Source organism: Cyprinus carpio, chromosome B21, assembly GCF_018340385.1.
Source record: "Cyprinus carpio isolate SPL01 chromosome B21, ASM1834038v1, whole genome shotgun sequence".
NCBI lineage: Eukaryota > Metazoa > Chordata > Actinopteri > Cypriniformes > Cyprinidae > Cyprinus > Cyprinus carpio.
In genome coordinates, this window is record NC_056617.1 from 8,471,861 (window position 1) to 8,499,293 (window position 27,433).

General features: G+C 37.2%; 2 protein-coding genes across 2 annotated transcripts in view; one reads left to right on the forward strand and one right to left on the reverse strand.

Moving 5' to 3' along the window:
* The window catches only part of LOC109054003 (splicing factor SWAP), an 81,834-nt gene extending 70,055 nt beyond the window's left edge, over window positions 1-11,779 (reverse strand). Inside the window, 2 exon segments of the mRNA XM_042748545.1 lie at window positions 9,431-9,594; window positions 11,403-11,779. Of these exon segments, the coding sequence (XP_042604479.1) occupies window positions 9,431-9,594; window positions 11,403-11,596 (358 nt within the window). The 5' untranslated portion in view covers window positions 11,597-11,779.
* Window positions 11,780-12,677: 898 nt separating this feature from the next.
* LOC109054002 (macrophage mannose receptor 1-like) lies at window positions 12,678-21,454 on the forward strand. The gene is made up of 12 exons (XM_042747721.1): window positions 12,678-12,833; window positions 15,111-15,494; window positions 15,592-15,939; window positions 16,728-17,096; window positions 17,196-17,573; window positions 17,851-18,225; window positions 18,328-18,672; window positions 18,850-19,218; window positions 19,575-19,967; window positions 20,195-20,203; window positions 20,517-20,593; window positions 20,870-21,454. The coding sequence occupies exons 1-12, from the start codon at window positions 12,809-12,811 to the stop codon at window positions 20,948-20,950; spliced, it is 3,153 nt and encodes a 1,050-aa protein (XP_042603655.1). The 5' UTR covers window positions 12,678-12,808; the 3' UTR covers window positions 20,951-21,454.
* The last annotated feature ends 5,979 nt before the right edge of the window (window positions 21,455-27,433 follow it).

Sequence of the window (27,433 nt, forward strand, 5' to 3'; positions counted from 1 at the left end):
TATTGGAAACACTTCACTCACAACCAAAGTTCCTGTTGACTATACCTGCGATATCACTGGCACTCTCATCACACCATCTAGCATCATCCAAAACCTTGTTGTTTTGTTTGACTACTCTTTTTCTTTTCATTCCCATATTAACTCTCTCACTAAGTCAGCATTCTTTCATTTACAACAAATTCTCCAGTTCCATCCTTTCAAAGATGTATCAACTCTTATCCATGATTTTGTTTCATCACATATTGTTTATTGTAATGCCCTTTTCACTGGCTTACCTGTTACTATGGAAGTAAAATAATGCCAAATGTTTTTGAATTAAAAAAGCTTGTTGAATTACAATAATTGAAAAAAATATGCATTGCATTAACCGTACTTGCATATTAATGCATTGAATTTTTAAGTCTTGCATTATTATGGGCTGAAATTCAACATGGTTGTAAATTTAAACCCTGAATATTTCCATTAAAAACATTTCAAACAGATGTTTATAATCAAAAATTCAAGAATCCATATTCACCTTTCAGATTTCACTTCCAAAATATTCGATCTGTTTAAAAATACAACCTACAAGTTTCAGTCCATTTTATTTCGCTTTACAAATTCGCTTCCACAAATTCAGTGGTTCAAATTCATAGACAGTAAAAGAAATGGACACAGCGACCCCATTGGAACTCAATTGAGACAAGCGAAGCCCGTTTTTAGCGATTTTTAGAACTTCCGTTTCTGACGCGCAGACTCAAACTAAGCTTGATGACGTCAGCAACCTGTCTGACAGATGTAAACCTGCTAGTAGCTGTGCGTGCAAACTGCCATCGTTAATCTTGCAGAGACGGCGAGTTTGAGCGGGGAGTTCTTTGGCGTGAGTGAGCAGGAGTAAGTATTCTGATTAATTATTTTGTATAGTATTTTAAAATGTAACGCCAGTACGCCATATCTCTTGACGTCTCCTCGATTGCCTGCGAGCTTCTCCTCCTGTCTGTACGGTAATTTCTCTACTGTGCGACAGAGAGTCGAGTGGTTATGACGCAATCGTTAGCCTATTTTTACAAAAACTGTTTCTACGGGGCCATAATGTAACATAGAAGGTAATGGAGCCCTTTATACATTGTCGTGTATCTTTAGAAATAAATAATGGATAAATGGAGTCTTTAAGACGCCTCAGATGTAAAGTTATTCGCTGTCAAAGTGACGCAAAAATGAATGGGAGTCAATGGGATGCTAACGCAAGTGAAGTTCTGCTACAAGATGGCGGCACGCGGCCGACTTCAACTTCCGGTCGACTTCCTTGCCCCCTGTTCAAATTCGACAGTAAATTCAACGTTTCACATCCGGGAACAGCAGGAAAATCAGTAGATTACCGAGCATAATCTCATCTGCTGTAAATCGTCTTCACCAGCAGGAGGTGTAAGCGCATCTTGACAAGCATCAAAGCAATAGAGACGAGAGGCCTTCATAAAACGTCATTTGTCGAAATGGACCGAGCGGTGAGTACAAGTTGTGATTTTATTGGTCAGTATACTGTATTTATATGCGGAAAATTAAGATTAAGACCCAAATCATTGTTTACTCAAGTGTCTAAGTGATTCATCTTTTTTACTGCAAAGGTGATGTGATCAATATAAATCCAGAATTCTCTTGCCTTTGTTTTTTGTTTTTTTAGTAAAACCACTATAATACGCTGAAATAGAGAGTGTATTGTTTGATTATGCCACTAATGACAAGATACTAAATAGCACCATTTTTTATATAGCACCATTAAATACAACCCAATCGCAATTCTAAAGTAAATCTGCCGCTTGTAAATTAAAAAAAAGTTACATTTCTACCAGTTAATCTCCATCTTTTAATTAAATAGGACTTGTCTCTGCTATGTCCAGGTAAGGGCTTCGTTTCTCAAAAGCATCGTAGGTCTAAGTAGATCGTAGAACCAATGTCACAGTGTTTCCCGAAGCCTATTCGTGGCGGCAGGACGCACTTTAATAACGGGAGAGGTAGCGGTTTCTCCGGTGACGGCTGTAAAGCAGCGCTGAGCTCACAAACGCTGCCTTATCAAGCATTACACGCAAAATTGAAATAAAAATGAAATCGAACATTTTCTAAACATAGTCGGTTTCCTTCTGAAATACAGTGATGAAAAACACCCGCTCTGCTTTTTGATTTTGAAACGTGCAGTGTTCATGTTTATTTAATTAAGTCAAAGTGCTGAGATCAAGGCACCTTTTGTCACTTTCAACACAAGAAAGAGCTGATGGGTCTTCTATGAGTCAGGGTCAGGGGCGTTGCACAAGATCCTGGGCCCTATGCATAGGCAGTCCTGTCGGGCCCCCATGAAAATATCCAGGTAAAATAAAATATATTCCAGACTTTTCAAGGGCCCTCTCTTCCTTTGGGGCCCTGGTAATCAGTACTGGTTTTACCCCCAGTCCGACGCCCCTGGTCAGGGTATAAACAGGTATTGCATTTTTTTTCCCAAACATTTTTATTAAATGGCAACACGTACATTGTGATAAAAAATGTGATTTTTTTTTTATCTCAGCACTTCAGTGTCTCTCTTGTGAAACAAACACGAGATGGATCGAAGATGGAAAGTAGCTTAACAAAATATTACGTGATCATAGATATCAAATGTTTAATGTAGATACAGAACTGTCTTTCTAAAAAAAAAAAAAAGCATCGTGAGTGGACAGGGTTTCCCACACATTGATTTATTTGTGGCGGGCCGTCACAATATCAAAACTGTCCGCCACAAATAGATTTTCCAAAAGGCGTTGACTTAATTAAATAAACATGAGCACTGCACGTTTCAAAATCAAAAAGCAGAGCGGGTGTTTTTCATCACTGTATTTCAGAAGGAAACCGACTATGTTTAGAAAATGTTCGATTTCATTTTTATTTCATTTTGCGTGTAATGCTTGATAAGGCAGCGTTTGTGAGCTCAGCGCTGCTTTACAGTCGTCACCGGAGAAACCGCTACCTCTCCCGTTATTAAAGTGCGTCCTGCCGCCACAAATAGAGTGTAAAGGCCTGTTCACACCGGGACGAATTTCGCACGCGATATTCGCCGACGTTTAACGCCTCGTGACTAAACAAATGGCACCAATATGAGTGTGCACACCGACTCGCAAAACGCACACCGGGATGAATATAGCACGCGATTTTAAAAAAACGCCTCGGGTTCGTTTTTTTGGTTTGACGCACCGCGTCAAAAACTATACGACCAATGAGAATGGCGCTTTTTTGCACACGTGTCTGGAGCTTCTGAAGTTACAGTAAAACACAACTTGGGGGCGCTCAAACACAAAACTGTCTTGCTGAGCACACATACGTAATGGCGAAGAAGATATACGCCAAGTAGCGTCTACACTGCCGGGAAGAAATAAGATGCAAGGCAAGATGAATGTAGAGTTGCTGGTCTCGTTGGTGTCGGAACACAAAGAGCTATATGACAAACGCGACAGCGATTACAAAAATCTTGATAAAAGAGAACTAGTATTTCTAGTATTTCTGTTTTACATTAAGCGCCATCTAATGTCAGGGAATGAATTTGCATGTTCACTTGGCTCATCGTCAGCGAAAATCGCTTGGGTGTGAACACAAAAAACGCGTTGAAAAACGCTGGCGAATAACGCGCGCCGATATTCGTCCCGGTGTGTACGGCCCTTAAGGCTGCGGGAAACACTGTGACATTGGTTCTACGATCTACTTAGACCTACGATGCTTTTGAGAAACGAAGCCCTTACCTGGACATAGCAGAGACAAGTCCTATTTAATTAAAAGACGGAGATTAACTGATATAGTGGTAGAAATGTAACTTTTTTAATTTACAAGCGGCAGATTTACTTTAGAATTGCGATTGGGTTGTATTTAATGGTGCTATATAAAAAATGGTGCTATTTAGTATGTCATTATATGTCATAGTATTGTCATTAGTGGCATAATCAAACAATACACTCTCTATTTCAGCGTATAGTGGTTTTACTAAAAAAAACAAAAAAAACAAAGGCAAGAGAATTCTGGATTTATATTGATCACATCACCTTTGCAGTAAAAAAGATGAATCACTTAGACACTTGAGTAAACAATGATTTGGGTCTTAATCTTTCCGCATATAAATACAGTATACTGACCAATAAAATCATAACTTGTACTCACCGCTCGGTCCATTTCGACAAATGACGTTTTATGAAGGCCTCTCGTCTCTATTGCTTTGATGCTTGTCGAGATGCGCTTACACTTCCTGCTGGTGAAGACGATTTACAGCAGATGAGATTATGCTCGGTAATCTACTGATTTTCCTGCTGTTCCCGGATGTGAAACGTTGAATTTACTGTCGAATTTGAACCACTGAATTTGTGGAAGCGAATTTGTAAAGCGAAATAAAATGGACTGAAACTTGTTTGTTGAATATTATAGGTTGTATTTTTAAACAGATCGAATATTTTGGAAGTGAAATCTGAAAGGTGAATATGGATTCTTGAATTTTTTATTATAAAAATCTGTTTGAAATGTTTTTAATTGAAATATTCAGGGTTTAAATTTACAACCATGTTGAATTTCAGCCCATAATAATGCAAGACTTAAAAATTCAATGCATTAATATGCAAGTATGGTTAATGCAATGCATATTTTTTCAATTATTGTAATTCAACAAGCTTTTTTAATTCAAAAACATTTGGCATTATTTTACTTCCATAGGTTACCTCCATTGCTAAATTACAGTATATTCAAAACTCAGACGATCGTGTTCTCAACCGCACCAAGCATTCGGTCATATCACCCCAATTCTAGCAGATTTGCATTGGCTACCTGTGGCCTACTGTAGAAATTCTCCTGCTCACTTTTAAGGCCTTGCATGGTTTTGCTCCTTTTTATCTTTGTGATTTGCTCCTTCCCCATCCCCATACTCCACCTCGTTCACTATGGTCTTCTGATTCTGGCCTTCTCAATGTCCCTCGGTATCGACTCTCTTCCATTGGGGGCAGATCATTCAGCGTTGTTGCTCCAAAATTATGGAATTCTCTCCCCGGATCACTCGGTCTAGTCAATAACCTGTTTGAATTTATATCGCTGCTCAAAACTTACTTGTTCTCAGAATGTTACCTTTCTTAAGTTGACTTCTGTTTCATCTGTCCTATCTACATATTATTCCTATGATGTCCGCCTGGTGTTCCCTTCTTTTCCTGTATTTTGTTTGACGTTATCCTTTATTATTGTTTGATGATACCTTCACCTATCGGATGTTTACTGTAAGGTGTCCTTGAGCGCTGGAAAGGCACTATATAAATAAAACGTATTATTATTATTATTATGACAAACACTCCTGTAATGACAAAGCTGAATATTCAGCAGCTATTACTCCAGTCTTCAGTGTCTAATATGTTCTAATATGTTCATTTGGTGGTCAAGTAACATTTTTCTCATAAACGTTTTTTTTCAGGATTCTTTGATGATTGCAGTGTTCAGAAGAACAGCATTTGTTTGAAATATAAATCTTTTGTAACTATATTTAGATTTCTCTTTCTTATTTATAGATAATCTATAGCAAACATGCAGCACAAAAACTGTATTAATTCTACACTAAAACTGAAAAACTGGAATTGAAACCCTCATATATTCACACCAATCTAAACAGCCACAGTGAGCTCTCATCTTTAATGATCTTACTACAGAATCACAACTACTAAAACTGCAATACAGCACAAGGACAGTCCAATATTAAACAATCACAATGCTTTATTACAGTTTATAGGATGTTAATGTAGACAGATTGATAAAAGTTTAATGAGGTTAGGTCTCCCCCTGAAGGGCGAATCCACATGATGACTACAGAGATAATGACTATGGCGTACTGACACTCCCAGCAAAGGACATCATAATTCACTCCCACTTACTGCGCACCTCTGTTTAAAGATTGTTAAACTGCAAATTGAGCAGATGAGTGTAATTTTGGACTTTTTTAACCTGTTGATGCATATACAGAGTTATAATAATGTGACATACTGATTTATCTCCATTTGATTCATCAGGATATTTCTAGGACTAAGTCACGAAACAACATTCTGATGTAATGTTTAAAAACATTCCAACAAAAGTTCTAACCCAGTAATTCCGGCTCTAAAAAGTGATTTGGATGAGACATGATTGATGCCCTTGTAAAATATTTCCTACACACAAACAATATTTTTGAATGATATTTTAGTGCACCCGAAGCAATACATTGCGTATTGCTTTCTTAGAACACATATTTGATAATATCTTGTGTTTATCAGGTCAGGCGTTACATAAATGTGCCTCAATTAATTAAACAGTTAAATTGCTGGGTGTAGTCAAGGGACAAACTTCATTCTGAACAACATTCTCAAACATAAACATTTCAGAACAAGTTTTAACCGACACATCTACATCAATAATAACATCTAACATGGTAGCCAGTCTGGTGACCTAGTATAAACCAATAGCAACAACACTTTCACATTCAATGGACTAAACTTAGCCTATTTGTTTTATACCAAAACAAACTCAGTCATGTCAGTTGTACGCCCTTCACAGTGTACAAAACAAGCACAAATACCTTTCACTATTCTGGAAATTTAATTAAATCACAAATGTATCAGAGAAAAGCACTTAAAGCATGAGCGCACCAGTCTATAGTTGATAACCATGAACAACAGAGTTTACTGAAGAGCTGTGGTTGTCCACGTAAGCGAAACATGCTAGATGAATTATTTCAGACTGAAAAGGTAATCCCCCCCCACCCACCCCCCACCCCACTGCCACTATGAAAGGGCCTCTTCATTTATTTCTACTTTTAGAAATATTAGTGCTGTCAAATGATTAATTGTGATTAATCACGCACAAAATAATAGTTTTTGTTTGCATAATATGTGTGTGTGTGTTCTGTGTATATTTATTATGTATATATAAATACACACATATACATTATATATTTTGAAAATATTGACATGTATTTACATGTCAATATTTATATTCATATAATTTATATAATAAGTAAATATGTTTAATATATAAACATAACCTATTTTTCTGAAATATATACATGCATAATACATCTACACAGCACACATACATATATCATGTAAACAAAAACTTTTGTTTTGGATGTGATTAATCGCGATTGATCGTTTGACAGCACTAATAAATATATATGCCACTGTAAGGTTGAAAATTATCAAAGACTTTCCTATTCTAAACATATCTTGAGTACCAAAAGGGCCATTTGGCATTCTTGAAGGCACAGAAGTTGTGATATGGCACTTTTCCACTGCATGGTATGACTCACGGCACGGCTCAGTATGGCATGGCACAGCTCGGTTTGCGTTGCCACTGCAGTTTAGTACTGCTTTAGAGTGGGCGGGATTATTCACATCATTATAGTTGTGCCACCTCTACTGGCGCGACTCCTAAAAAATTTTTTCATTCTGTGTCGCCCCATCAAGCTCTTGCCACCTATCTCTCAAGTGGACCATTGACACTACTAATTGAGACTGTAGATAAGAGTGTCAATGGTCCACTTGAGAGACAGGTGGCAGTAATGCACTTATAAGTCTGTGATCCGCCATAAAGCAAGAAGACGACACCTCCTGCTGAGAACACACTTAGGAGGATGTGCTCAGGAGAGTTCTAAGAGTTTGGACACTGCGTGAATCAAAGACACGATATAAATACCGTTCAGTTTCTTGCACAGACCGATCGTTTTGAGTCTTTACACATCAATGTATCGTCACGAGCCACAGGGTTTTTTTGTTTTGTTTTGTTTAATTGTATGTTTTAGCTGTGATTCCCATCCACTTCCATAAGAAGACTGACAGACTGCAATGGTTGGTGTTAAAAATCTTTGTTTGTGTTCTACTGAAGAAACAAAGTCACCTACATCTTGGATGCCCTGGGGGTAAGCAGATAAACATCAAATTTTCATTTTTGGGTGAACTATCCCTTTAAATTAATAATAATAATAATAATAATAATAATAATAATAAAAGGGTTAAGTTCAAAAGTATGAAACCGCAAGTGAAAAAGCTTCTATTTTGCTTTTATTTTTTTCCATCATGTTATCAATATTTCATTTGACAATGTGCAATTGAGATATTAATAACAAAAACATTTTTTTTTTTTGTCAACAAAAACGAAATGAAAAACGTGCTCCGTGACGAAAAATAAGTGATTTATAAATCAAAATGTAAAAAGTACTGTTGACAAAAATTTTTTTTAAAGAGCAGGTCATATGGGTTTTTGAAAAATATATCTTTTGCAGTTTATAATGTAGCTATCCTTAAATGAAAACAATCTGTATAGTTGTTAATCAAAAAAGTGCATGATAAATAAAGATATTGTCTCTCAATAGAGAGTCGGTTCTGAATCGCCTTAATGAGTCGTTATATTTTCGAATCTTTTGCCTGTTACGGGTATATGTCACTGGGTAACACATTTGCATAACCCCCGCCTGCCCGCAAAATCCGAACAGAGTCTGACCTGCCCACAAACACTTTCGCTAGTTAGTGTGTTTACATGATGTTGAGAAGAACTGTGTTCAAGGATATCACAGAAATACAATTCAAGCCTTTTATTGTGTGCATGTCATTTTACCAAGGACTGATTCTCTAATCTTGGTTTTTATCTTCGTTGGCGCCTAATCTTCTTAATTTGGACAAACAAGCTCTCCGAACCACAACCTGTAAGTAGTACGACTGATAGGTTGTGTACATTTTCAATTGAGTTCTCAAAAAAAGTTTTTGTGCTAATATGTGATGTATACCTAGTGCAGCTTTAGGTTTCCAGGTAGAGCAGGATATTATTGTCTTACTGAAGTAGTTCTGATAATTCGCTGTGAACCCACTATTTCCTAAGAATGTGTTGATTATTGTAGACTGATGTTGTTCTAATGACTTCGTTTAATAATAAAGAATGTGGTGTAGCACACAGACTTTATAATCCTTGTGAAATTGCTGTTTAATTTGCTGCACCGGCAGTTATAGGGTTAATGCGAGAGTGTCAAGCGAGTTAGGCTGCTGCGCCTGTGATACAGCTGTTCTGCGTTCTGATTAAAAGTTAAGACAGAGCGTCTTTTGTCTGTCATTCTTCAAACATTACAGTAGACATATTTTGGTTTACAAACTGTATGGTTTCATCAGTTAGTCATGTTAGCACTCGGCTAACGTATCCACCAAGTTCACAGTTTAGCAGTGATTGTTTCAAATAAAGTATAGTAAATATATAATGTTGCACCCAAATGTATCCTAAACCAGCAAAAACCACATGCCATTTGAGCCAAAAGTAAAAATGACAAAAAATAAATAAATAAATAAAAGGGGTAAAAAAACAAGGACTAAAAGATGTGTAAAAATCAACGCTGCACTCTGCATTTGAATAATGCATGAAGGTTGACTGAGCTGACAGATCAATGTGCATTTACCTTGCCTGGCCTCCTTCTCCAGTAGATCAGTGTGCATGGCCAGGTACCTCTCCTCATCACACAGAGCCTCTATCCTCACCTCCTCCTCGGACAGCTGGTAATCATGATTCCACGAGCCTGCGTCATATTCCGAAAGATTGTGTAAATGACCGCGTCCATCATCCCTGCAAAACGAATCAGGGGGTTAAAGGCAAGGGGAAATTTACATTGAATTACATACAAGAACTGAATAACCCTAAAATTAAAGCTGTTTTTATATTCACATATATGCTTTCTTTCAAAATTCTACTTCGCTTACATGGTTTGCATGAGGAGGTGCGAAAAAAGCAGGCGGCCTAAGTGATGCACTCCAGGTGGTATACGGGTCAACAGATGAGTGCACTTGCATGATAACCTTACTAAATCCAACTAATTCTTCACTAAAACCATAAAAAGACGCAACAGGTCTGAGTAAAGAACAAAAAAAAAAAAAAAATGCAAACAACAACTCTCCTCTTACCTTAAACAGTTCAACAAACCATTCCAACTTTTTGAGACAACTGCCATCATCATTCCTAAATATACTGTAAAAGAAGTACATCCACACAAGCCCGAGTACATAAATACCTATCCGTAAGAACCCATATGGAGGAAATTTCCCTGCGCTCGCTCCTGTATTCCACTTCTCAGTTCCAGTTTCTTCGGCAAAAGAGAGAAGTGGGCGATGAGGTGGCAATCGGGGCCTGGAGGGACCCCTTAGCCTTAATTGCTGAGAAAATAAGATCTGTATTACGTGATAGAGAGACACACACATACACATTGGAAACAAGAAAACATATTCATGCAGATTAAGGTGGCTCAATGCAACCCGCTGTGTTTCAACACACTCCTGGCTCGTTATCAATTTTAACATCATTAACAGGACTGCAGCTGAACTGGAAGGAAAACACATATGGAACACAATATTCAACTGACTATGCATTAAAGTACTTCCTCCAAAAGAACAATGTTAAATTTGAGATCTATGCACAAAGACAGATTTCATATATTTGGATTTGAATCATATATTACTTCATATATGAGAACCACCGTAATGCACAGACTAATTTACAGTAGCAGGTTAATCTGATGTGAATTTGCCATGGTTTGCATTTAATTAAATAAATGCAACACAAATGTGACCACAGCTAATTCCTGAAGTGCTAAGAAGCAGAGGCCTCACATAACCAGTACATTAGATTCATATTCACTTATTGTAACATACAATAAATTAGTCATTCATATCTGTATATATTCATATTTACATTTAATCATTTAGCAGACGCTTAAAAGCGACTTACAAATGAGAACAATAGAAGCAATCAGACCAACGAGAGAACAACAGTATACAAGTGCCATGACAAGTCTCAGTTAGTCTAGCACAGAACACGTAGCTAGGTTTTTTTATTTTTTTTTATTTAAGTAATAGAATGGAATAGAACAGAACAGAATAGAATAGGTGCAAAGTGCTAGTATTAGATTAGATATATTTTTAATTATATAAGTTAGGGCTAAGTGAGCAAGGACTCTGCTTTGGATTGCAAACATACCCAAACCCTATAAAACAAAACCAAAGAAAAAAAAAATCTTAAACCAGCCTAAACTGGTTTGCTGGTCTCCTGGATGGTTTTAAAGGGGTCTGGGCACTTTTTACATTGTCAGGCTGGCAGACTAGCTTAAACCAGCAAACCGTCTTAGGCTGATCTTTCTGTTGAAACATTTGTCAGCTTTGTCAGTGCATTGAGCTTACAAATAATCACAATCCAAGTAAATTATCTTAAATCTGTCAATGTCAAGTGTTTTTTTTATTATTATTATTCACGTTTGGCCATGTAAACATCACACATTGCCACCAGCTTCTCCTTGTGCTGCAAAACAACAAATACATCCAAGGTCCCTTTGGAAGACATTGAGTTGGTTAAGTAATGATTCCCATTAGGTTTGTTTAACCGACCTATCGATCATGATGTTCTTCTCCCCCATCCATGGGATAAGGTGTTTGCCCTGATCGTGGTAGATGGCCCTCTGATCGTCCCGGAATAGCTTGCAGGCGCAGCCGAACACCAGAAGCTCCGCATACTTGCTGCTGTCGCTCTGCTCCTTGGTCGCATTATTATGGTCCTTCTTGCTTCCCCCTCGCCGGTACATTCCTGATAATATCCGCAAGACACGCGAAATAAGCAATAAACTGCTAGAAATGTATAGCCTTTTCTTTAAAGGTGGGAAAAGTGGAATAAAATATGTCAGCTAATATCTGCTCCAACACATATTAACACAAATTGAAACAAATATGGCGCGTTGAAGAATGTTGCGTTCCAGAGTAGCAGATTCGTTGCATTGTGTTTCGTGAAACTGAATGCGGTGTTGCTGTTTTAGTTTGTAAGAAAAAAAAAAAAAAAAACATTAAAAAAGTGAAAGGTTTTCTATAAGGTTCTGTCATGTGTTTCTCCTTTTCACTTTTTATATAGCTACCCAGTAAAAAAAAAAGTTGATTTATGATTAAAAAAAGTCAATCCTGGTCCATTTTAGTAGAGTAGATCAGATAAATGTTGCTATTAAATTCAGGTAAAGAGTTCACATTCTGAAACAATCTGTGAATACTATTTTTAAATGGTTTCTTTCACTAAATCTGTGCAAACATAGTCTACATTCAAGCCAGTATATCATATTTCTTTATTTGTTTAGACACATAATGACACACAGACTTCTGATACTTAAATTCCTCTTTGGACATAATGTTTATTATTATTATTGTTTTTTTTTATTATTATTATTATTTATTTAAGTTTATTTTTTATGTGGGTGTGTTACTATGAATTGCTTTGATTTGTCATTCATGATTTTTTTCAATACCTCTCCCTGACTAATTGTGATTTGTGTTGTGCTTTGTCAGGTCTTGACTTTGGTACACGATTCACTTGTTTTTCATGATATCAAGTTCTGGATTCATATTTCTTGAAAAGCTACTGTAGAAATTTAATGGAAAGCTGCTGAACAGAAGTTCATTCATGCATTCTTCAATTTACAGCATGTCTCTTACTTTATGCTTTTACTAAGGAAGTCTAACAGGTTTGCTGATTTTGAGTTAACATACAGGTCGTATCTATATTTTGTATATTTCCGCTGAACAAACTCATGCTGGTAGCTAGTTTGGCGGCCTAACAGGTTTTGTGATTTTAAAGAAGATCCCACCCACATTTTGCAATAAATATAAAGAGAGCCCAAAACATAAACTGGTGAGCTTGACAGGGGACTTGAAGTCAACTACAATTTTGACAAAACTAGTGCTTAATTACTTTTTTTTAACACATGTATAAATTATCTATTACAATATAACAGGCATAATTTTCCTCCAGAGCAATGTTTTCACTGGTATTATTCTCAGGTATGGAACCTTTTTACTTCTTTTGAATCCTTATCTTGGTTATTTAAAAATATATGTGGGAGGAGGGGGTCCGGCAGTCCACCACTGCAAAATACTTCTGTTTTTGCATTCTTGCTAAATTGTTAAATTTTTATGAAAATCTGTCCTTTTCACATTTACACTGTCACAAATGTGCTTATTAGATTTATGAGAAACTAGAAAAGAAAGAACTTAGAATTTTCCTTATTTCATGTCATCATTGTCTTTGTTCATTTCCAGTTTAAATTATACTTTGGTAGGCGGTTCCCTTGCCTTTCTTGTTATTAATTTCTATATTCATGTTTCTTGTATTTGACAACGAAGCTGAAATGTAAAAAGTCCTACTTTAAATCAACATCAAAAATGATAAAGATCCTGATGCATTGTTTTTGGTTTTTTTTTTTTTTTTGTGTAAAAAGCCAGTGTTGAATTTCAATGAAAAGCTGCTGAACATAAAAAAAAAAAACATTCATATATTCTATATACAGCAAGACTGTCACTTTATGTTTTTAATGAGTTAATCTTGACAAGTTTGTTAATGTGAAGTTCTGCTTAAAAAGCTGGTAAGTTAATTATAAGCCACCTAACAGTTTTGTGATATTAAAGACATGAGTTACACCCACAATATGAATTTTGCTTCTTAAGAGAACTTGAGAGAAAAAAAGGGCGGGGGGGGGGGGGGGGGGGACTGGCGGGCTAGTGAGACAGGTGACTTGAAACAGAAAGTAAAAAATCTTTCACAATCAATTTCAACAAAAATACTTTTGCAACAAATTTATATATATATGTATGTATATATATATGTATTAGAACAGGCATAGTTTTTCTCCACAGCTATGTTTTCGCTTCTACTGTTCTCATTTTAGTTATTTTTAGCCTAATCTCAGTTATTTCAAATATTATTTTGGGTAGGTGGGGGTTTTTCTCTATTGGTCAGACATTTCGGCCACCTGAGCAAAACATTCTTTATACCAGACCTGTACAGCACACACACGCACACACACACACACACACACACACACACACACACACACACACACGCAAAAAGTTTGTAACATTTAATGTGCTATTTATATTTGATTTGACACTTGATGTAACTAAATGATGTACATTTTAGGTTACCTGAGAATTTTTTTTTTTTTTTTTTTTTACAGTATATATAATACACTGCCATTCAAAAGTTTGAGATCAGTAAAGTTTTTTAAGAAGTTTCTTATGCTCATCAAGGCTGTATCTACTTGATAAAAATACTTTGATAAATAAAATAATATTGTGAAATATTATTGCAATTTAAAATAAATAAAACAATCTTTTTTTCATATTCTTTAAAATATAATTTATTCCTGTGAAGAAAAGATGAATTGTCAGCCATAAAGTCAGCCATAAACATAATTTACTAGTAGGTGGCAGGAGGTATTAAGAGAGGTGCGTTCTCATTCTAGAGAGCATTTAGTTGAATAAAAATCAGTGCGGTTTGAGATTAGTCAGCTTTATAAAATTCCCAGTTATTAATTCTTGTCTTCAGAATGTGTATTTCTTGTTTGTAATTCCACCATCATAAATCTTACATTGGAACTACTGCTGCTCTTCCTGGTTAATGTGTTTCAACCATTTGGCTTATTTTAAAAGTAACCAAAAGAAGCTATTTTAAAGAAGTAAAAAAAAAAATCTCTGCTACAATTTAGTATAAAAGCACCCACTAGGAGTAAATAATATTTCTGTTAAATGTTATTTATTTTATTTATTTTTGACCTCATATTTTGATACCTTTTTTTACATTATAGAAAGAGATTTTTTCTTTGTTGTCTTCTTTTGAATGTACAGGTCTTAAATAAATATTTTTGGTTTATGGTTTGGACCTTATACTGACACCTATCAGGATAATTAATGGTCAGTTTTCACTGCCATTTATAGAAATTGATTTTCTTGCGGACTTCCAATGGCTGCTGTGTACACCTGACCATTAAGTCCACAAGACCATAGGGTGTCCCATTCGTCATGTTAGCTTTCAGAAGGATGCACACAAAGGCCCCTTTTGCGGCCACTATGCGCCATAGATGCACACTTCTGCCAAGCCCACATAAGGCGAGCTCCACAGCAGACTTCTACCTGACAGTCAAAGTGGAATTACATTATGAAAGTGTGGACTCAGAGGATTTGGGACAGGGACTCCAGTATCTGATAATGGACATACATTACTGAGATAGAATCATGTGGTCATGTGATCTCAACATAAGACAACTTTTGTGTTTTCAACAGGTTTCTTTACCCTCATACTGGGTGCCCCTCAGTATGTCTTTGTGAATGAATCCAAGACTTGGGAAGAAGCTCAGAGATACTGTAGAGACAAATACACTGATCTGGCCACCATTGAAAATGAACAGCAAACTTTCCAGTTGATGGACACAGTGAATGATTATTCCACTGATTTGGCCTGGATTGGACTCTATGATGATCTGAACAGTTGGAATTGGACCCTAGAGGACACCGATTTCTTCAAGGTTGAAGAGAAAAACTTCAGGAACTGGAATAGCCCAGGACCAGGGAATTCTGGAGCACAAAGTCTGTGTGTTTATATGCACTTTGGGATATGGTATACAGCAAGCTGCTCCAATGCATTTTATCCTACGGTCTGCTATGATGGTGAGCTGTTCCTTTAAAATACATATGACAGTAAACAAAACTGAAAACAACTAAACCATCCTTTCTCTAAAATAAATTTTATATTCATATTTTTCAGGAAGAGAAAATGCCAGTGCTACTTATGTTATCATTTACCAGTCCAAAACCTGGACTGAAGCACAGAGTTACTGCAGAGAACATCACACAGACCTCATCAGTATCAGAAATGAGGTTGAAAACCAGAAGATCCAGTATTTCATACGAAATAATTATTATTATTATTATAATATTTGGATTGGACTGTACAGGACCAGATCTTGGTCAGATAAGAGCAACTCTTCATTTACTTACTGGAGCACATGGCAACCAGATACGGCAGGGACCTGCACTGCAGTGTCATTTAGAAACTCTGGGAAATGGACTGATGAAAACTGCAATTATGCATTTCCTTTCTTTTGTCACAATGGTGAGTAGATCTCAAAGGCCATTCAGACCAAGGGCGATGAAAATAGCAATAGAAATACACAGCACAACTTTAAAGTTCACAACACAACTATAACAATGATAAAGAATGGTATCACTTTTGGAATCTCTTTTAGAATGATTATTCTAGCTGATAGGTGATACAAACTTTGACAATTAGCTAATCAGAATTCACTTGAGCATTTGAAGTGGCAGACAACATAACTGCAGTGTGCTTAAAATAAACAGAATTGCAATAAATAACCTCAAAATATCTTCTTGGATGCTCTACAGAAGAAATTTATTTTGTAAAAATGAGGGTGAGTAATTGATGGCAGAATTTTTATTTTTGGGTGAACATCTTTTTGTCATTAACATTCGCTTGGAAAGTAATCCATGACATTTATTCCATATTGCCTCAATGTGATCATATCGATTGCGAGAAAGTACAGACATACAATTTAATGAGGTTAAAGAGTCAAAGTCTAATCAAAATCTGCAAATAAACTAAGTTTTTAAAACTTACAAATGTAAAATAAATGTTATGATGTTAAATACACTGATCATGTGAACTTGTACAAAAATCACATGCTTTTTGGATAATCTGAAATCATGTTTGAGAACATGATCATAAGGTTTGACACAAACATTAAAAGTTCATGCAGTTTGATGGCTGATGTCATTAAAGTAAAAGGAAAAAATAACAACAACATATTTTGATATTTGCGACCATTTTTCAATTCAACTTTTCACTTAGTGCTGAAAACATTTAAACATTTCCTCTATTGATAGCATCAACATCAGCACGTCAGTATCACTTTGTGAATGAGTCTAAGACCTGGACTGAAGCTCAAAGTTACTGCAGACAGAATTACACTGATCTGGCCACCATTGAGAACATGGAGGAAATGAACAGACTGATTAACACAGTTAATGGGAGTTACTATGGTTTAGCCTGGATTGGACAGTATGATGATGTGAACAGCTGGAGATGGTCACTGGAAGACAATGATTTCTATCTGGAAGGAGAGAGAGATTTCAGGAACTGGTATCATGAACCGGACAACAGTGGTGGGAACCAGTTGTGTGTTTATATGGATTCTAATGGAAAATGGTATGATATATCATGTGACAACACACTGCCATTTGTTTGTTATGATGGTAAGTACGTTTTTTTTTTTTTTTTTTTTTTTTTATAAATTTGATATTTTTTCATTGAGACCTAAAGCGCATTTACATTTGTCATATTTCATATCTCAGGTAGAGACACTGCCACACAGAATTACATCTTTATTTATAACCGGAAAACCTGGTCAGAGGCTCGTAGATACTGCAGAGATTATTACACAGATCTCGCCAACGTGAGAAATCAGACTGAGAACCAGAGGATCCTTGAGAGAACATGGGGATATGGAGTCTGGATCGGCCTGTACAGAAACAGAGTTTGGTCAAACAGTCAGAATACTACATATCAAAACTGGAGGCCATACATTCCTATGTTATATGCACAACCAGACAATGGCAATAATCAATACTCTGAGTATGGATATCAGCACTGCACTGCAGTATCATTCAGATATTCAGGCCGATGGACAGATGAGATCTGTGTATCCAGCATGCCTTTCTTCTGCTACAGCAGTAAGTTCAGTTGCTTTGTTGGATGCCATTATTTGCCAGGAATGAGAACAACTTTAATCACCTTTCTCCAAATTGAAAGATTTAATTTGTCCAAATGTAAAACAGATTTAATCTGTTTTATAATTCACTTTATTTGGTCAACAATCATTACAGGAAAATAATTAATTAACTACTAATCTGTACAATGACAATTTGTTCACAATATGATGGTTTATTGGTATGTCAGTGATCAGCTCATGGCAACATTTTTTTTTCTGTGCTGTAAATCAATTCACAGGAACCTGCACACAGTCTTCATGCACCCGTCAGTATCACTTTGTGTCTGAATCTAAGACCTGGACTGAAGCTCAGAGATACTGCAGACAGAACTACACTGATCTGGCCACCATTGATAACATGGAGGAAATGAACAGACTCATTAAAACAGTACGTGGTACTTACTATGGATCAACTTGGATTGGACTCTATGATGATATGAACAGCTGGAGATGGTCTCTGGATAATGCAGCATTAGGGGGAGGTTTTAAAAGCTGGTATATTCAGCAACCAGTGAACTCATATGGACAGAGTCTGTGTGTGTACATGTCATACTACCATGGAACGTGGAGTGAAGTCTCTTGCTACTATACATTTCCATTTGTTTGCTATGATGGTATGTAATACAGCTGGACTTTCAAGTAATTTGAACAATTTTATTTTTTATTTTGATTTTTGATTCCATGATATATTACATATATGAATTGTTTCCACACAGGAAGAGTGAATGCTAGTGCAAGTTATGTGTTGGTTTACCAGTCCAAAACCTGGAATGAAGCTCAGAGTTACTGCAGAGAACATCACACAGACCTCGTCAGTATCAGGAATGAGATTGAAAACTACAGGGTTCAGTCATTAATTCCATATAATTCAGTTGTTTGGATTGGACTGTACAGAACCAGATCTTGGTCAGATCAGAGCAACTCTTCATTCAGTAACTGGAGGACAGGACAGCCAGATAATGCTGGAAACAGTGAATACTGCACTGCAGTGTCATTTAGTGATTCTGGGAACTGGACAGATGAAAACTGCAACACTGCATTACCTTTCGTTTGCTACAGTGGTGAGTAGATCTTTAGAGTGAGAAAATAAACTGTGCCATTTTTAAACAGTAAGACAAAGTAACAAATAAGAATAAGATGTATTATAACATCGCAAAATAAAGGGACTGATAAAATGAAGGTGTGACATGATTAAACATGTTTCTTTTGTATTATCACATTTTTCTCCGCCCTGACAGCATTAGCATCATCCCGTCAGTATCACTTTGTGAATGAGTCTAAGACCTGGACTGAAGCTCAGAGATACTGCAGACAGAATTATACTGATCTGGCCACCATTGATAACATGGAGGAAATGAGCAGACTGATTAACACAGTTAATGGGAGTTACAATGGTTCAGCCTGGATTGGACTGTATGATGATGTGAACAGCTGGAGATGGTCACTGGAAGACAATGATTTCTATCAGGAAGGACGGAGAGATTTCAGAAACTTCTATCATGAACCAAACAACTATGCTGGGAATGAACTGTGTGTTTACATGGATTATAATGGAAAATGGTTTGATTATTCATGTGACAGTTATTACCAATTTGTCTGCTATGATGGTAAGACATTCCAACTGATTTTTTTCTTTTTTTTATGTACATTTTGAGTTTTTCTTTTGGTAAAACACTAGATGTATTTGTTGTCATTGTAGTAAAATCTCTGGAACATGTCTTATCTTAGTTGGCCTGGATCAAAAACCCAATGTAACACCCAAAAACATTTGGGTTTATTGAGTGTTATGTTGATGCAAGCAGACACTGGTAGCAAAATAAAGATGTTCAATGTTCAAATTGTAAACTTAAAAAGAATTGTAAATGTCAGTGTATTGTAGAAATTAATTGATTGCTTTAAAAAGATGGATAGCCAGATGATTTAAGCAATGAACTGACTTATTAAATTTATGTTTTTATTTCAGGTAGAGAAAACGCCACTCAGAAATATGTCTGGGTATATCAGGGGATGACCTGGAGTAGAGCTCAGAGCTACTGCAGAGAGAAATACACAGACCTGGCCAGTGTTAGGAATGAGACAGAGCGTCAACAGATACTGAGCAGTGCACGTAGTTATGGGTATTATTATGGAACTATATGGATTGGTCTGCACAGAAACAGACTGTGGTCAGATCAGAGCAGCTCTTCATTCACATATTGGCTACCATACACTCCCTCGCTTGCTGCACAACCAGATAATGGTGCAAATGTTCAGGGAGAGCAGGGATCTCAACACTGCACTGCTGTGTCTGTACAATATTCTGGCCAGTGGACAGATGAGAGATGCTTTGCAAGTTTGCCTTTCTTCTGTTACAGTGGTGAGCAAATATACCTACAGTATTATAATGAAGTAAAAGAATAAACATCAGGCTGTTCCACACAAAAACAAGAAAATATGGATTTAAATGTGGATTCTGTAAAATAAAAAGAAACGAAAGTCTGCATAATAAGTGTAACATATGATAGTGATAAAGTTTCACTAATGCAAGCCTTCTGTTTGTTTGTTTTTTGCTGAACCTGATGACCATCACATCAACCTGTTCAGATGAGTATGGTATGTTTGAGTACATACTATGTAATCTATTTGTTTCTGCTGTTTTCAGTACATTAATGTACTGTAAAAGATTTTGGAGGTCTTGGAGTTTTAAAGTTTTATGCTTACATGATTTAATTGTCACAAAAACAGGAACTGAAACAATTTTCTTTTTTTGAAGTAGCAAATTCATGTAGCAAAATTTTTAACCTCATATTTCATAGTTTTGACCTCTAAAATCTTTTACAGAGTGGGTGTAAAAATTGCTCGTTTTAACACCTGACCTGTTACATCTTTTTGTTTTTTCTTAATTATTATTATTATTATTAATCAGTGATGGGAATGCGAGTAGAAGTTACAAGCCTGGAAAATTTATCAGAGTCTCAGATTAAAGAGCTTGTGATTATACAGGTAAGTCAAAATCAATATGACTCATTTGACTACGGTAATGAATATTTACCATGTTTTTGCATAAACATTGTACTTTATACTTTATTTAGTTTATAGATAATACATATAATTGTGTATATAAACATTTCATTTCAAAAGAATAGAGGCAACTAGGCAACAGTGCAATAAATACTTTTAAATTTGAATAATAAATCAAATAAATTAATTTGATACTGAAACAATATGACTGACATATCATATCAGTGCATGACTGTCATAAAGCTCATGTATTTTCAGTTACAAGAGGAGATGATAAGGCTCGGACTTCCCAGAAATGTCACCATGAATTTAAGAGGCTATCGTAAGGTCAATCCCTGAGGATGTTCCACTGGACCTGTTGAATAAGTAAAGGGCTTTGTATCAAAATGAATTTAGCTTGATTTTAACATTAGAATGATGGAAAGTTGGGCTTATAGTACAGCACTACACAATCGTTTTTTGAATGTAAAGGCATATTAGGTGAAAACAATGACATTACACTCCTTATACCAATGATTTTTACATCAATATATAAAAAAAAATATATGAATATAAGATGATGGGGGATTTTGTGTTTGTTTTGAAGTTATGCATACCAATGGTACTGATTGTTGTGTATGTAAAATTAAATAAAGTTTGAAATTTTGAAAGGAAACTGTGGTTGTTTTGTGGGTCTAGTATAGTACATAGGGTTTTAGTATAGTTTTAGTATAGTACATAGGTATGAAAACATGATTACAGAATCAGAATCAGAAAGAGCGCTATTGCCAAGTGTGTTTTCACACCCATGGAATTCGTCTTGGTGTCAAGAGCTTCCAGTACGGAAAGTGAGATAATGCAGGCATACATACAATTTATTTTAATAAAACACTAATAATACAGAGAATAGACAAAAAATTATAAACAACAATAAAGTAATAAAAATACAGTCAAAAATAAAATTTCAACAAACAGAATTTTTAATGTGCATATGTGCTATTATTAAAGTTTTGATAAGTTATTGACAGATATAAAGTATGGTGTGTTTGTGTAATGTAAGTGTTGGGGGTGGAGGGGGGATGGTATTATATTTTCTTTTGTGTTGTGTTTATTCTGGAGGGTCTTGTGGTCTGCTGCACTACAGTTCCCATACCAGACAGTGATGCAGCTGGTCAGCACGCTCTCAATGGTTCCTCTGTAGAATGTGGTGAGATTGGGTGGAGGAAGACTTGCTCTTTTCAGCCGGCGGAGAAAGTGTAGGTGATGTTTTGCCTTCTTGGAGTGTGACATGGTGTTGGTGGTCCAGGTGAGATCCTATGTGATGTGCACCCCCAGGAATTTAGTGCTGCTGACTCTCTCCACAGACGAACCGTCGATGGTCAGTGGGCGGGGGGTCAACAGAGTTTCGCCTGAAGTCCATCACAACCTACTTTGTCTTCTACACATTGAGGGACAGGTTGTCAGTGCCACACCATTCAGCCAGCTGTGCCACTTCCTCTCTGTAGTGCCTTTCATCGCTGTTGCTGATGAGACCTACCACAGTTGTGTCATCCGCAAACGAGAATGTGGTTGGAGCTGAACTTGGCAGTGCAGTCGTGGGTCAGCAGCGTGAAGAGCAGCAGGCTGAGCACACAGCCTTGTGGGGCACCTGTGCTCAGTGTGGTAGTGCTCGAGGTGTGAAACACGGACTGACTGATGTCTTCCAGTTAGAAAGTCCAGGATCCAATTACAGAGGGAACTGTTAAGGTTCTGTGTTGAACTGTGTTGAATGCTGAGCTGAAGTCGATGAACAGCATTCTGACATAGGAGTCTTTATTTTCTAGGTGGGTAAGAAACAGGTGGAGGGTGGAGGAAATTGCATCTGTAGAGCAGTTTGGACGGTATGCAAACTGGAGTGGATCAAGTGTGTTGGGGAGGCTGGTTTTGATGTTGTGCATGACTAACATCTCAAAGCACTTCATCATGATTGGAGTCAGTGCTATTGGATGGTAGTCATTTAGACAGAACACAGATGATTTTTTTGGTACCGGTATTATGGTTGTGGATTTGAGACATGTGGGGACGACTGCCTGGCTCAGCAAGGTGTTGAAGATATCTGTTAGGACCTCTGTGAGCTATGCAGCACAGTCTTTCAGTACACGGCCAGGTATGTCATCAGGACCCGCAGCCTTGTGTGGGTTAATCCTAGATAGGGTCTTCCTTACTTCGGCTGGAGACAGACAAAGCACCTGGTCGTTGGGAGGTATAGGCAGTTTTTGTGCAGGTGTGTCATTCTGCATTTCAAACCGTGAATTAAAGTGCCTGAATGGATGTGTCATAATCACAGGCCTGTGGCGGGGGCTTGTTGTCTGTGATGGTCTGAATGGCTCCATGTGTCTCTGCTGTCTGTGAAGTGATTGTTGATTTTTTGGGGTTTTTATGGTTTTGATTTTTTGTTGTCACATGACTGTTTGGGTGTTTTTTTTTTGAGGGCTGCTTTATCTCCTGATCTGAATGCTTCATCTCTGGTCTTTAGCAGCCCACGAACCTTTGCTTAGCACTGACTCATCAACGGCTTCTGGTTTGCACATGTGGTGATGGTCTTGGTGACTGTCACATCATCAATGCACTTTTTGATATAAGCACTCACAGTTTCAGTGTACTCCTCCAGGTCTGTGTGACTGTTGTACGTGGGTGCCTCTTTAAACATGTTCCAGTCTGTGCACTGAAAGCAGTCCTGTAGTTTTGAGGTAACATCATCGGGGTACGAGTTCTTTTCTGTTGCGTAACATTGTCCAGCGTGTTTTTTCCCCTTGTTGCAAAGTTCACATGTTGGTAGAACTTTGGCAAAACTGTCTTTAAGTTTGCGTGGTTGAAGTCACCGGTGTGAGTGACACGAGTGTGAGTAGTCCAGGTTGATTTTTTGAGCCTTTTTCTCACCCCATAAGCTCTTGGGTGTTTTTTGGAGTTATTGAATTATATATAACCAAAGGGAGTAAAATTGTCCCTTTTTTTGCATCTAAAAGTGTCTTTGTGAGTATCCTTTGCAGAAACAGGTTTTATAAAGCATATTGCCCCCAGAATCCTATTTTACTGTGCGCCATAGCACTTTTCTTGATAATTGAATGAATTATGTTTCATTTTCATGTTTGTCTCAGTAGTAATATACAAAATGGCACAAACGAATTATACCAAATATCAAATTTTGTGTTTTATACAATCAGTTTTTTTCTTTCAGGAGACACAAGACTCTATAAATTATAAAATCCATGTGGTTTATTACAATCTAAAACAGAATCCACATCCTCCAGCTTTATGCAATTCCATTTATGTGCATAATTTTAGTCCCCTCCCTCACCTCTTCTTCAGCATCCTTCCTACATCACCTTAGCATCAGCATCCTTCCTCCAGAGATCAGACGCGAGCTTGTGCTGCTAGCTCCTCGCTTACTGCTTCTGCCATGAGCTCACAGCTGCTCTCTGGTCTTCAGAATGTGAAACAAAGAAATAGCTGTTTATAAACATAGTACTGTAATAAAATCCATGTATATTTACTGAAACGCATCCTTCAAGATTCAAGATTTTTATTCGTCACATAAATGATTATATAGAGAATATATAACCAGCAGTGAAATGTGAGTCAGGTCCTTGGACAGTGCAATTATTAAAGAATACAACACAGAGGAAAATATACATAAACATAGGTATGAAAAAATGAAATAAAAGTAACCAAAAATATAAGAATAAAATACAATAAAAAAGTATACTGTAGAATTAAATATAGAATAGAAAATAAAATGTGCATGAAATTACAGTATACTGTGGTCTTAAATATTAAGGTACACAGGAATGTACAAGAGGCGAATGTGCAAACAGGTTGTGACACTGTCAACATGTCAATATGACGTAGAGAATGATGAATATCTTACTGATTAAGTGATTATTAAGTGGAGACATGTAGATGTTAAGATGCTGGTTTTGAATTTAGGAGCCTGATGGCCTGGGGGAAAAAACTCCTCCTAAGTCTCTCAGTTTTTGCCATCAGGCTACGGAAGCGCTTACAAGATGGCAGCAAAGTGAAAAGACAGTTGCTAGGGTGGTTTGAGTCCTTGATGATTTTAACAGCTCTGCTTTTGAAGCGTTTGAGGTAGATGTCCTGCAGCGAGGGTAGAGCAGACCCTGAGATGTGCTCTGCTAAGCCCAACTCTCTGCAGGGCTTTGCAGTCTTGACTGGAGCTGTTCCCATACCACACTGAGATACACTGAGTCAATACACTTTCTATGCCCCCTGAATAGAAAGTTTTCAGGATTGCTGGCTGTACTGTACTTTACTTTACTGTCAATACATGGTTTATCAGATTGTTAGCTGTGCTTTTATGTAATGATAAACTAATGCTAATATGAATAACAGAGCTAGAGCGCTCTTATGCGCTCACCAGACGCGCGTCCTTTCCTCTACACGGTGCCACTGATCATTCCTCATCATCTTTAGCTTTTGATTTACTGTCAAATATCGATCTTATCCGTGCCGCCGAAGTGTCAGCCTTCCAGCGCACATTATCACCTTCAAAACAGTTACAAAAAACTACAAGAACCACACTCAAAACAGCTCAGCGCTGAACCGGATCCTCTCTAGCCCCTTTCACACTGCACGTCGGACCCGGCAAATTGCCGGAACATTGCCGGGTCATATTTTCTGTGTGAAAGCAAATACGTCCCGGGACTGATTCCGGGATTGAACCCGGGTCTGGGACCTAGTAACATTGCCGGGTTCAGTCCCGGAACGAGCGCTGTGTGAACAAAAGCCAAAACTAATGCCGTGTCGTAGTGATGACTCTTTTACCAGGTGTTATGAAGGCAGATATGATAAAATATAAAAGATAAAAATATGTGCAAACTGTAACGAATCAGAGATCAGTTAGTTCCTCACTTTTGATGACTCTTTTACCAGGTGTTATGAAGGCAGATATGATAAAATCGACTCCACATTACACATCAAAGTTAACGTGCCTACGGTTTTCGACTCATACATTACACATCACACTGGCCCTGATATCACGTGACCTTTATGCCGGGACCTTTAAATGTGGGGGTAAGGGGGTGTGGCCTGTGTGAACACACACACAGGTCGCAGGTTATTCGGTGCTCAGGAGTTGTGGCAGTGTGAAAGTGCACAATCAATACCCATGGCTGACCTGGGCACAAATGCCAGGACCACATTACCCGTATATTTGCCGGAATCACAGTGTGTGTTCACTTCTCACTGCTGTGGGGCTTCTGATGTTAAATGCAGAGCCGGAATCACAGTGTGAAAGGGGCTTCTGTGTCCCTCTTTTATTGTGAGCGAGAGTTTTGATTGGAGTTTGAATGTGGCTTCTGCAATTGTTGCCCACTGAGCAGCCCAGAGTAGATCAGATCTTTAGAACATAAGAGCTGCTTGCCGAGGCTGCTATGATTTGAAGAGTGCATGTTTGACAAAAGAGTGTCTCTTTCCTACAAGTGCGCTCTTGCGACAAAACAGTGGATTTCTCACCAGCACACAGAAACGTGAAAATGGTCTCGTTTGAAAGAAGATATGCTAATCTAAAAGATAATATAGAGTTTTAAGCTGTTTGTGGCTGACTGAAGCAGTCATGCAAATGTCAGCGGTATCAAATTTCACATTGCGATTCTATTGAAGATTGTTTGATCTGTGATTGTCACACAATGAAATAAACTACACAGCCAAATTCCTGAGAATGAGAGGTATATATGACTTGACTGTTTTGTGAAAAAGATAAATATTCTTCACAACCATTAGGCGGAAATTCGTGTGTGGGACGAATACATTTCTAAACTTCATTTTACTGCTTTATGTATCGTAATGGTGTTCTTTGTAAAGAAGACACTCTAAGCTTTCAAATGATACCATATATTGGCTGATACCGTATAAGGAAGGCTTTGCAAATTAAGCATAAATATTTTTTATGTGGTTTTGGACCCGGTACCGGGTCCGCAGGGGAGCAACAATAATCTTCTTAGCAGTCCTTACTGCCCATTGTAGTCTCCTGATGTCTGATTTGATAGTTGAGCCAAACCAAAGAGTTGTATATGAACACAGGACAGACTCAGTGACGGCAGAATAGAATTGTTTCAGCAGATCCTGTGGCAGGTTGAACTTCTTCTGCATGGCGAGGTATATAGCCTCTGCTGGGCCTTTTTCACAATAGAGTCAAAGATAGAGTCAACGATAGTGAACCTTGCATCTTCTCCACCTCAGTTTTACCTAGTAAGGTGCTGAAGTGCATGCAACTAAATACATCATGTGCAAAAATAAGAAAGAATATGGACATAAAAACAAAACTTTCCTGTTTCCCCTCCTTTGCACATGGATATTTTCTTTACCAGAACTTAGAACATAGATGGAATATGAAATAAAGAGTTTTTATTTTTAGGTGAATTATTCCTTTACTAATTATTAACATAGCAAATAATTAAGATGTAATTTTCACCTTAATTATTTAATTATTAAAGATTTTCAATAAATACAATTAAATACAGGGTCATAACTGGATAAACATACTGCATACAAACAAAAACAGTAGCTGTCACTACTAATTTAAGATACCAAACGTCTTGAGATGAAAGCAGGTGAGAGTAGACGGCTGCAGTCAGGAGAACAGTGAAATAAGTGCAGTCCAGATGGATAGTACTCACTTCTCGCAGTTGATCAGACACCTACAAGATCAAAAACAGATATTGTGTGATTCACTATAATGTGCTTTGTTGCTAATTTAATGTCATTTAAACTAAAAAATAACAAGTCACCGAAAGTTCCAGCAATTTGGGGATAGTGCCCTTAAAAAGACAACTTTGTACCTTATCT

What these genes read in the sequence shown, in the direction of transcription:
- LOC109054002 (XM_042747721.1), top strand. Translation starts at nt 12,809, where the DNA reads ATGTTTTCACTGGTATTATTCTCAG. An exon ending in TTCACTGGTATTATTCTCAG is followed by an intron (nt 12,834 to 15,110) that starts GTATGGAACCTT and finishes TGTTTTCAACAG; the next exon opens with GTTTCTTTACCCTCATACTG. An exon ending in TCCATTTGTTTGCTATGATG is followed by an intron (nt 18,226 to 18,327) that starts GTATGTAATACA and finishes GTTTCCACACAG; the next exon opens with GAAGAGTGAATGCTAGTGCA.